This window comes from Mirounga angustirostris, unplaced genomic scaffold, assembly GCF_029215605.1.
Source record: "Mirounga angustirostris isolate CCGP_5_RB_7025 unplaced genomic scaffold, mMirAng1.0.hap1 SCAF_1, whole genome shotgun sequence".
NCBI lineage: Eukaryota > Metazoa > Chordata > Mammalia > Carnivora > Phocidae > Mirounga > Mirounga angustirostris.
This window is the reverse complement of record NW_026991709.1, coordinates 76,242,699-76,254,884: the sequence shown is the minus strand read 5'-3', so window position 1 is coordinate 76,254,884 and position 12,186 is coordinate 76,242,699. Positions and strand designations below refer to the sequence as shown.

Sequence of the window (12,186 nt, the reverse complement as noted above, 5' to 3'; positions counted from 1 at the left end):
TAACCCACTGAGCCACCCCTTAACCCACCCTTCTTCCTTATGATTTTCTTAATAATATTTTCTCTAGCTTACTTTAAGAATACAGTATATAATGCATGTAACATACAAGATCTGTGCTAATTGACTAAGCTATTGGTAAGTCTTCAGGACAACAGTAAACTATTAGTAGTTAGGTTGTTGGGGGGGGGTCAAAAGTTGTATGAGGATTTTCAACCATGTGGGGGTTGGTGCACTTAACCCCCATGTTGTTCAAGAGTCAACCTTACTAAGATCTGTATTAGGGTTATTATGAGAATTGGATGGGAAAAATTTTGTAAAACTTTTAGCATAATACCTGAAACAAAGTAACAGTAAATCAATAATATTTGTTATTACTAAGAATTATAAAATATACTGACTCAAAGCTAGGTCCAATGTTTGGTTTTGGTGGGGTTTTTTAAGATAATTTTATTATCTTTCCACAGAGATAGACACGGAATCATAAAGACAGTGAGTAACTTGGCACAGCATAAAATGGAAGGTTGAGTTATCCTAGGATTTCAAAGAAACCTCAAGTGGAAAAATGACATTGCCCTTAACAAACTTAGAAAGTCACTGAAACCGCAATTCACTTGGACTTAGCCTTGCGGCAGTGTATTTTTTAACTGCAATTATTAGTAAAATTTCCTAAAAGGTAACATTTTGTATATTACCATATATTGATTTTTTCAAGCCTCAGACCAGCACACATTCTTTTAAAATCTATGATCAATCAAATGTATTCTTAAAACAACCGGTACTCTGGATTCAATGAATTCTCCAGCTTTTCTACCAACTCTGCTCCCAATAGTTTTTCTTTTGTAGTCCTGTTTTCCTATCTTAAAGTTTAAATCACCAGTCTTTCTTAAATGGTATTCCTCACATGCCACAAATCTTTAAGTCCTGTCTTTTTTCCTAACTATTCCATCGCTCTGATACAGAACATCCCTGAACTGCTCCCACATAATCACATAGGAGTATCATGTTTCTCCTCTCAGGGATTCACACTGTAACTGGATACACACTAATTTCCCTCAATGAACTATGACCTATTTGAAGGTAGAGATGTTTTCTTCATCTTCACATCTCCTCACAGAGCTCGGAAAATTCTTTAATTGCTGATTGGGAAACCAGTGTAGTTTCATGTAAATTAAAAGTGAACATTTTTAATAAGACTCTCTTTTTTGTTTGGTTTCCTGTGGCATTTATTTATTTGAAGGGGATCATATCATTTGGTGATTATTCAGTGCTGTGCATGTAGAATCTCCCCCAAAGGGATGCCTTCCTTTTCTGTGTCACTGAGGAAATCAGCAGCCCTTCTATCCTAGGCTCAAAGCAGAAACGTCTTTACTGAGAATGGGGCCTATAGCATTGCAGGACTGAAGAACAACCAGGATCTGTTTCCAAATGATTGGTTTTAGGACAGCATGGTGTCAGCGTGTGACACCCACATGTTGCTTCATACAGCATCCTTTCACACGGGGGACTCTGCCTGGACTTTTGATTTCATTGCTCTTGTTTTCCCTTACTTAACTGTTTCTTTCCTCTCTCCATCTTTCTCCCTTTGTCTCTGTATCTCCCTTTGGTGGGGTCTGAATGTTTGTGTGCTCCTGAAACTCTTATGTTGAAACCTAGTCCCCAAGGTGATGGTATCAGGAGGTGGGCATTTGGGAGGTGATTAGGTCGTGAAGGCAGAGTCCTCATGTATGGGATTAGTGACCTTATAGGGTATTAGTGATCCTAGAAATCTTCCTGGCCCCTTCCGCCATGTGAGGTTACAGCAAAGCAGGACTCTCACCAGACATTGAATCCACAGGTGCCAGGATGTTGGCCTCGCAGCCTCCAGAACCGGGAGAGAGAAATGTTTGCTGTGTATAAGCCACCCAGCTTGTGGTGCTGTCTTATAGCAGCCCGAACAGACTGAGACACCCACTGACTCTCTCTCTGTCTCAATCTCTATGTCATTTCTTCTTTCCTCTGACACCCTCTTATTTATATTCCCCACTTTTCAGACTTCTGTTTAGGGTTTGAGTCAAGCTATTCTCTAAGAGTACGTGTGACACAGAGCTAACCCCAAGAAAACTAAGAGTTGCAGTGAATTACTTTTAAATGATTGCCTTTGGGTACACTCCAAGTAGAAAGAGACATATGTTAATTCTGGAGTCTGGAGTTTAGAACTAAAAAGTGTTAGTTTGTATTGCTAAAGCAACCTGTCCTATCACATTCAGTGATACAAGATACAAGCTGAATTAGTGCACCCACAGAGGAGGGCCAGCTATTGGAAATAAGCCCATTGATTTGCATCTTGGAGAAAGCAGCTCTATTTCCAATGGTTTCCCCTCATAAAAGGTGTCAAATTATAGCCAAACATTGTCATTTTCGTAAATATCCTGGTCAGTGAGCACATTGCTATCCAGTCTATATCGTCAACAACCTGATTTAGACTTGTCTCACCTTAATGTCTAGTTACCTAAAATATGGCTAAATATTTAAATCAGTGGTTCTAGGTGTGCAGTGATTTTGACCCCCATGAGGTATTCTGCAATGTATGAAGACATTTTTGTCACAGCTGGGAGGGCTTGAGTGTGCTCCTATTGCTCTCTCGTAGGCAAAGACCATGGACGCTGCCATCCCAAAATGCACAGGACAGCCCATCACAATAAAGAATTATTCATCCCCAAATATCAATAAGCCAAGATTTGGAAACTCCAGCTTAAATGTCTACAAAACCCTGCAGGCTCCACGGCATTACTGAGTCCTTGGCAATCCTGTGGAAACAATGACTGACTGTGAAGGTCTCTTTCCCTGGTGCCATTTGTAAATGCCATATACTAGAATCAGATGCTGACTGCTGATCCTGGATTCAATCTAAAAAATATTATTAAGAAATAGCTCTTGCTTCAGTGGGGAAATAATTAGTATGGTCTTCTGGGTTAGTCTTTGATACCATAATTTGAGGTCATTCTTTTAAAAACAGCCAAATCTGGTTTTAAGGTAATTCACTGTGTCTGGAGTCCTAATTATGTGTTGATTTCTTCACGCAAGCCTATTGATCTTGGCAGAGTAAGAGCTAAAAATTTAGCATTCAAGCAGGAAAAATAAATCAAAATTGGCTCACTTAACGTTTCTGTGATTGAAGGTTTGTTAACAGTTTCTCTGTTTTGCTTTGGATTTATTTACTTCATCATATCTCTTGCTTTTCTCCAGACCCTTCCTGAGTTCCAGTCTAATTACACTGCAATCCTCAACAGTATCCCATTACTTGCACAAAAACTGAATCCACTCTTTGCAGATAATGAATTCCAGTAGGATCATTCTGATACCCCTGAACTGGAAAATCTGACATCTTGGGTCTCTCTCTCTCTCTCTCTCACTTATTCCTTCATTTCCCTTCCAAAGAACAGTCTTCGCCTCATTCATTTCATTAGGCTTATTGGGGAAGAGTATTAACCCAGGTTTCTATTCCTGAGTTTTTTCTCAGAAGTAGGCAGAATAATAGTTCAGGGAATAACATTGCATAAGGGAGCTTTATTTTCCAGGTTTATTCCATTTAGCAAACGATGTGTTTCACTTTAATCTGGTTGAGTTTGTGTTCTCAGTGTGAGTCTTACATACAAACATTGGTCATCAGCAATGTCACAGAGGTGGGACTCAGGGTTCTTGGATTCTAATCCTGGCTCTTCTATTAAATTGCTGGATAAATTTGGACAACTTGATTCTCCTTCAGGCTCTATTTTCCCATCTATAAAATGGGATGGTTGGAACACTGATGTTCCATGAATGTGGCAGTGAGCAGCTGCAGAAAGATGGGGAGCTACGAGGGAAGAGGCACATCTTTCCCAACATATGCCCAAGTCTTGCATAAGACATATGAGGGAAAGAGACATTTAAAAAGTTTCATAGAACTAGATGCCAATGTCTGTGTATCGAATTAAACAAGAGTCTCTATGGCCTTCATTTAATTAGAGCCAGAAACCTGGTATTACCTCTACCACTACCTGCCTTTCTCTCTCCTCTATCAACCCCCTCAACCTTCTCCTTTTCAGATGTGATTGCACTGTGTGGATCACCGACAGGACAAGGAATCAGGAAAGAGAGGCAGAAAGAGAAATAAGTATAGAAAACAATGTAAAGCAGAAAGGGGTGTGGTCAAGTGAAGCCAGCTTCTTCCAACAATAGTCTGTAACCCTCCTCAGTCCTGAAAACCAAAAATCATACACTCAGCACAAAAGCATACCAAATCATTTTTTTAAAGATGTGTTTGGGCCATTTGGCAAGTGAGGGTTAGCTCTCATGGAAATTACATAGCTAGGAAGTCAGACAGCAGGAAAGGAGGGATGGATAAAAGGACAGAAAAAGAATTATAGGAGAAAAGCTGAATGGAAAAAAAAGGAGAAATTATTTTTCCTAATGAGAAATGCAAAATTTTCCACCAGACAACTATGACTCTTGGCTGAGTGGCCTATGTATCATGTGAATGAAAATGCAGGGTGGGCAGGGCAGTCCAGTGTCTGCTCTGTCTTTTGTCTGCTTCGTCTCTGAAGGCAGTAGGTCCACTTCAGGTCTCGGCTACACCATTGATTCACCAGACCGCCCTTTGGGAGGTAGCCATGCCCACTGCATAGAGTCTGGAAAGAACACTGGCCATAAATTAGAACACTTACCTTCTGCACTCAGCTCCACCTACTGACCCTTCTCGATTTGTCATGGAAACTGAGGCCAGTGTCATCAACTATTAAGTGACAGGGACGGACTTCATGATCGCTGAGGGTCCTTCAAGCTGTAGCATTATATAGTTCCAATCAATAGTACTTGTCGCCCTTGCTACACCACATTTCTTGAGCAAAATACTTATCCCTCTCTCCCAGCTCTAAGATGCGTAAGTGATTCTACGAAATCCAGTTTACTCAATTCCTTGGCAATACAAAGGAACTATTATTATAGCAAATTTTCATTTTAGGTGAACCCACCCACCTTTCAGAACGTGTCAAGATGCCCTCATGAAGCAAGCTGACATTTTATTAAACATTCCCAAAAGAATTCCACACAGCTATCCCTTTGGAGTTTATCAGTGAGCAAATGACATTAGCGACAATTGAATACACTGGATTCTCAGAGATGGGATCTGTGAAGAGACAATTTATTGCTTTCCTTTATTAAAACCTATAAAGGAATCCCTGATTCACCCGACTAAGGAGAAAATTTATAAGCACTTGCTACTCTCATCAAATTGAATTTTAAAGCTTCTGTGGCACGTACTATTTGTAATCTCAATGGATGACCGCTGAAGAGCTGACAAGGCCTCCAAATGGCCAGCCCCCTCCAGGAGATAACTAAGATTCTGATTCCTTGGCTCACAAGACCTAAAAGCTGCTAGACAAACAATCTCCCATGTTTCCGTCCCAAGAAATGAGACAGAAAGATGGTACTAGTGGATTTTGATGACTCAAGCATAAAAAAAGTCTCAATTGTGGGACAAAAAAGAAAGCCTCATCCCGGAAGAAATAATCCCTCGGATAATTTCAGAACAGCTATTTCAGCTATTTCAGCTATCTCAAGAAGACATAAAGTCAACTTCTTATTTGATATAATTTGGGCATAAAATGCACATAGTCTACACATAAATAAAAAAAAGATTTGAAAATGGGATACAAAAAAAGGTTTTTATTCTGAACTAACAGTTGTGACCTAGGGTTTCCACTTTCTGTTTTGTTAAGGCATTCATCTAGAAAGAAAAAGAAGTTGATAAAACAATTAAAAGTGAGAAAGTTCCCTGAGTTTACTTTTCTTTTCTAGAAACCACTAATAAAATAGATTATGGTCAAGAAAAAGGGAGTTTAGGGAGATGACTTCAGGAGGGAGATAGGATTGCCTAACTTAATTGCTATTTCCTTTTCTCCCCCCCCCACCCCCTTAATCCTGAGAAGAAAAACAAAGGTCAAATGGCCCAAAGCACCAACTCAGAAACAAAACAGGCAGGGGCAAACCAGTTTTAAGTAAAAAAAATAAATAAGCGCCAGTCGTTTTTTGCTTTTTGTTTTTTGTGTTTTTTTTTTTTTAATTGAATGGCTGGGAACAGTGGGAGAAAAAACAGTCACTGTCCAAGTATTCCTGGTGATCAAGCACAGAGATAAGGGAAAAAACTCTTTTTACATTTGTTTAAATTCAACAAATGTACATAAAGCAGGCACAATGTGTCCAGGGTTTTCTGAAGCACAATGTTAAATAATAATTAAATTGGAAAGAAAGATGGAGGGGAAAGGAACAGAGTTCTACAACATTAGCCAGAACTTACAAGTAGAAAAGAGTGAGAAGTCAAGGAATCTAGTCTTTCTTTAACTTTCTCCCATGTCTGACCAGCCAGGAAACCAAATAACTAGTGTGAGAACACCTCCTGCCACCACTCAGAGACCTTTCTCCACAGTATTTCATACACAAGAAACCAAACTATTATTCATTCAACAAACATACACTGAGCTTTTACTGCTACCACTCTCTGTTTTAGATATCTGGGGGAGTATAGATGCTGAGGACCAACTCAGACCTATGGTACCTAAATCTCTAATTTTAAATCATATTTTTTATGCCCAGATGATTAATAATAATCATCTAAGAATCATCCCGATCTGGAAACTCCCACTTTGGGAGATACAAAAGTGAGTAAGTTCTTTGATGTCAAGGAGCTCACGTAAGTGATAGGCAAATACATGAATTCTCAAAAAACAAAGTTAAAAACGAAACATGTTATGAGAAGAAGAGATTCCTTGTTGTGGACATTCAAAGGAGGCTGAAAGGGTGTTCTCATGGGAGTTGCAGAGGGCATGAAGGAGGGCCTCACAGAAACAGGTATATTTGTGTTAGGACAGTTACCATTTGAACATGTACAGCAGGAGGAGGAAAAATCCATTGTTATAACCATTAATAAGAAGAAACAGGTCTCCAGTGTTTTTTGAGAACTAGGCCCTGTCCTGAGTACCTTACATAAATCTCCTCTTAAATCTCACCTAAGCCAGTCAAGTAAGTCCTATTATCTCCCCATGTTGCACATGGAGGAAGCAAACCTCAGAAAGTTCATGTAATGTGTTCACAGTCACACAGCCAGAGCCTGAGGAGGTAAATTTCATGCCAGAGCCCACCTGCCTCCTAGAGAATAAACAAAACCCAGGTAGGCAAAAGTATCAGGTACAGAAGACCAAATAGCCATTTTCCCTCTGGCGGGAGGGTGGTGAGTCAGGGAGACAGCGCCAGGAAAGCTAAGGGGGAGCCAGGTTGTGGATGCTGCATTCAGCTATGTGGGCTTTATAAGGCAGCAAGGAGAAACCACTGAAGGTTTCTGAGCAGAGAATACGATGATGAAAGTTCTATCTTGGGCTTTGGGCTATGAATCATGCATGAGTTGTATCATACAATCTGAAATGATAAAAATTGAGGTTTTAAGAGTCTCACCCTGTGTTTAAACAGAAAGGCAGGGCTAGGAACCAAGGAGGACCACTGCCTCATAGCTGTCCAAATTCTCAACATGCCGGTTCTCAAGGAATATTCTACAGAGCAGAGCTTAAGATAAACACAGTGAGTGTCTATAACACCACAGGACAAGGATCTACTCATCCCTGGAGCTGTCCAAATCTGGCCGAAGGATAGCCCTGAGGACTGCAGCATTCCCTGGGACCTGAGGCGACCCAATGGGGGCAGTGGGCACAGCACAGCCATGGGCATCAGTTATTGGCAAAGGCCAGACTCCCAACTATCACTCCTGGGCTCATTTCATCAAATCACGTTGGCTCTGCCCTTAAATATGCAACACTGAATGAGCCCCTTTCCCTCTCCAGCTCTCCCTTTCCTCATCAGTGAAATGAGAAATGGAACTTGTCGGGACTCGGATTTCATAATTCTCGATACATCTTCCTCTCCTACACACCAGTAGAAAGGATCTGCTTCCATCAGTGGCTCACTAACTGGGATCTGGCGGGGGAGGCGCAGCTCCTGAGAGCCTCTACAGCTGGTAGATCCTAACATGAAAATAACTGTGCTTCCTTATCTCTAGGAAGCCCACTAGTTCCGGCTGTATTATAGGATTCACGGTGCTTGAATTCTGGCTGCAAACTCCTCATTGTGGAGTGGCCCAGAATTATCCTTCTCAAGAGCAAACGGGATCGCTGAGGTCCAAAGTAATTCAACAACATGAGGGGCCATGCTCATATCCCAGCACATCCAGGGAACTCCACATTCTATCACCAGGGAGCAAACACTTCTGAATCCATACTTGTCAGAGCCTGACAGTACTCTGTTGTTATTTGAGAGTTTTATTTTACTCTCAAAGGATGGTATCTGCATGCATGGGTGCGTGCGTACGTGCATGTGTTTATGATTAAAATTCCCAGGAAGCCAAGCAGAGACTGAAACTGTGGAGTTCTTGGGAGAGGAGAGGGAAGAACCATGGTACACCTTCTTACACGTTCACGGAGACACTCTTACACACTCAACCATCAGAAATGAATTTCCAAAGAAATACAAATTAATTCCTCCTTAAGAGATTATCAGTTATGTAGATGCAAGAAGCTTTGCTTATTAGAAGATACTTGCTCTGTTCTCAGAAACACTGCTGGTCAAACAGAAGTTAGCACATGGGTTCACATATTTGGGGGAGAACTTCTTAAACTACGTTGGTTCATGAGATCATACCCAACAGTTCACCCACAGAGGTGCCCATGAGTGACTAATTCCTATAACCAATTCACTGTAAAACTCTGAGGCATCTAAAACGTATAGCTTCACCTTCTTTGACCGCCGACCGGGGGACTGAAGCTGAATGACTGATCAACATTAACATTAACAGTGATGTGAGCTTAATTACAGAACTAAAGAAACCCACATTTTAAGAGTTACCTCATAGTTATTTATTTTTATAAGATTGGAGAAGAACGAGAAAGGAAAATCTCTCCAAGATGTGTGACAGAACTATCAGCAAGACTGCCAACCTCACATCTTGAGACTCCGGGGAAGACTGGGCTATTGGGACCAAACTTGACCACCCACGTTCTATCCTGGGAACTGGCTCAGGATATATTCTGCTGTCAGGTACTTAAGGTCTCCACCCTCTCTGCTATTGACTGATTTCTCTAAGACCACCAAAAATTAGGCCATTCAACCAAAAAAGATCAGATTTATACTTAATGCATGGTTTAGCAAATTCATCAAGAGGCAAAAACAAGCAGGAGACAAATCCTGAAAAGGATTCAGGCTTGATCCTTATTTCTTACCCAAAATATTAGTCTAGTGAGCCCCAGCCCCTCAGCCCTATCACCGGGACTTAAGAGTTTGTCTCAGTTGTGATTTCCTGAACTCCACAAATGACTGCACATGTCCAGTCTCCTTCCCACCAGAGCACAGACTTTGTGGGATGGTGTGCACGTGGATTTGTACATGGTGTGTATTTTTGCTACCCTAGAAATACAGCCTGGTCTACTGGCTAAAGCTAAGGGGGGGCACCCCACAAAGCTGCCAATTCAGCAGGTGTAGAGGAGACACTGATCTATTGACGAAAAAGCCAGAAAGTGGGGGTTGGGGGAGAAAGTAAAAGTTCAGAGCAACATGGATTGGGAGAGGGGTTTTTCCAGAAACACAGACTAAATTCTCTCTGTGAAGCATCCAGATAGATCTTCAAAGTTGCAAAAATACCAATATACACCGTATACCTCCTGACACTAACTTCAGGCAGGTTGAATCCCCCCCCCAACACACACACAAAATAAAACCCAAAGGACAGTACTGGGCATCTGATGTCAAATAACTCACTCCAATACTTACCTCCAGAAATCAGAAGCCCTCTACTAAAGGAGGCAAAGTCAGCACTTGGGTAGATACTTTTAGAGAGTTTGCCTCACACAGATTCACCTCTCCCACTACACCTTCTCTTTAACTTTTGATCTTTACTGTTCTGTAGGTGCAGGGGAGAATAGAGGATAACAAATTTGGTCCAGAGCAAGTAAACTTTTAACTCTGCTTTATGAGGATGTTCTCTTGTAAATTTCAGAAAAAAAAGGTGTAGACTGAAGTGCAGGAGGGATGAGGGAGTGGAGAAGGAAGAGAAACGGGGATGAGGTTAGACCAAGAAATGGAGCGAGAGAAGACCTTACACTAGACCCAGCTCCGCCAAAGCCTCAGCAATTAGTGCTGAATGGGTACTTTAAGCATCATCTTATCAATGCAGTCCTCTTCCAGAGACAAGTTGATGCCCAAGGAGCTAATGGCTTGCGCAGGTTCCAGCTACTGTTTGTTACAGAGCCTGGGCCACCAGATACCTACATGCACAAACATGGGACAGGTTCAAGGAGACCCACACTGAAAGGTTAACGAGCAGAGCGCCGGCTCGGGGACTGGGGCGGTGGGGAGGGCTCGCAGGGGGCGTTAGCTGTGCGCTCTGCGTACCTTGATGTAGGCCCGCTGCAGGTAGTTGTAGGGCACTCTGCGCTGGAAGTCGCTGCGCACATCCTCGCTGACGCGGTGGCGGGACGCGGGGCCCCCGAGGCGCTGAGTCTGGCAGCTGCGGTAGCAGCGCGCCCGCTCCAGCAGCGCGCGGAAGAAAGGCAGCTCGGCCGCGGGGCTGGCGCCGGGGGGCGCGAGCCGGCGGCGCGCGGCGCAGTGGCGGGCGCAGCGCGCGCGGACCTCCCGCAGGCGCCGGTGGCTGCGCAGCGCCGCTTCCAAGTCGCGCACCGCTTGCTCGTAGTCCTCGCTGTAGTAGGCGGCCACGCCGCTAGCGTAGAGCAGGTCGAAGGGCTGCAGAGGCCCGGGCTCGCGCGGCGGCTCCGGGCGCGGGCTGTCCGGGGGGCCGCCCCACAGCGGCGGCGGGAGCAGCAGCAGCAGCAGCAGCGGCAGCGGCGGCGGCGCCCAGATGCGCTCCCGCATCCTCCGGCGCGGAGAGGCGCGGGACGGCCACGCACCAAGACGGCTGCCGGCACCTGGAGTCAGGGCCCTGTCTCCCACCTCCGCGGCGAGCGCGCCGGCCCCGCCGCGATCCGGCTGCCCCGCGAGCCCCAGGTGACCGCCGGCGCTCAGCGGACTGAGAGGCGGAGGCCGGGTCGGCCGGCCGCTCTTAAAGGGACGCCCACAGCTCACACGCTCCTCCTGCTGCCCGAGCCTCCGCGAGCCGCTCGCCGGCGCTCAGCGCGCGCCCTGCAGGCCCCGACCTCGCCGCCCGCACACCAGGCGCTGCACCGCCCAGTGCCAGTCAGAGAGCGGGCGCCGCTCAAGGCCAGCCCGGGGCGAGAGCTTTCCACGTGGGCTCCCTTGCGCGTGGCAGAATGGATGGGAATACTCCCTTTATAGAGAGGAGGGAAACCCGGCTTAGTGAGGTTAGGATTCTAATCATTTTCTGGAATTCGTGCATGACCGCAGTTTGCAGTCTTTCACCTTCAGAGGAAGCACTGAAGCTCCATCTCAGGCTGGGAGGAAAGCACCAGGGGACCAACTGGCCCAGGTGCGGAGACTTGAGAAGAAAGGCGGCGGTGAGTTCACGTCTATAGAACTGGAAAAAGGCAAAGGGAACTACTCGATCCTGGGCCTATGGAATCAAAAGCTTGCTGCTCCTTCCCATAGGAAGGGTCCCTCCCTTGCCTTCGCACCCCACGTTGCAGGGGTGTGTGTCTGCATTGGAGCAGGGGTAGGGGCAAGAGCGAAGCAAAGTAGCCCACCTTTCTGTGCACAGGTCATATCACAGGACCTAGAGAACCTTTGGAAGAAGGTGAGACTGTCCTTACAGTCTGTTAGTGTACCGACTGTGTGACCTTGTGCAGCTGAGCCTCCCGTTTCCTCATTCCTACAACAGACAAACATCCCAACACATCAAATGGTTTTCAGATATAAATTCTTATTCTAAGAGTTAAACAAAGAGGCAAATAAAGAGGGATGAGAATGCTGAAAGAATCGGCTACCAGACTCCAACACAACTTTCGCTGGAGGCTTTCCTGTTCCCCTGCTTCTCGTCTTCCATAAATACCTTCTGAGCCACAGTGTTCCCCTCTTTCCTGTTCTTGGCTCCAAACTCCCACAGAGATTCCAGAGAGCTTACTCACTGGATCCTTGATTCCAACCTGCCTCCTGAAGGCATTCCTGTGTTCTAGAGCCTGTGGCAATTTCCCCAGTCCTTGGCCACTGGGATGGTGAGCAAGG

At 44.7% G+C, this 12,186-nt stretch overlaps 1 protein-coding gene across 2 annotated transcripts in view; it reads right to left on the bottom strand.

Annotated features, from left to right (window-relative positions):
- The window catches only part of P3H2 (prolyl 3-hydroxylase 2), a 169,007-nt gene extending 157,804 nt beyond the window's left edge, over positions 1–11,203 (bottom strand). For both annotated transcript variants that reach the window (XR_010408276.1, XM_045903159.3), the window contains exon 1: positions 10,447–11,203. Coding sequence is in view for 1 of the 2 variants with exons in the window: in XM_045903159.3 (XP_045759115.1) it covers positions 10,447–10,923 (477 nt within the window). In the remaining variant the exon portion in view is untranslated. The remainder of the gene's footprint in view (positions 1–10,446) is intronic.
- Between the last annotated feature and the right edge of the window lie 983 nt (positions 11,204–12,186).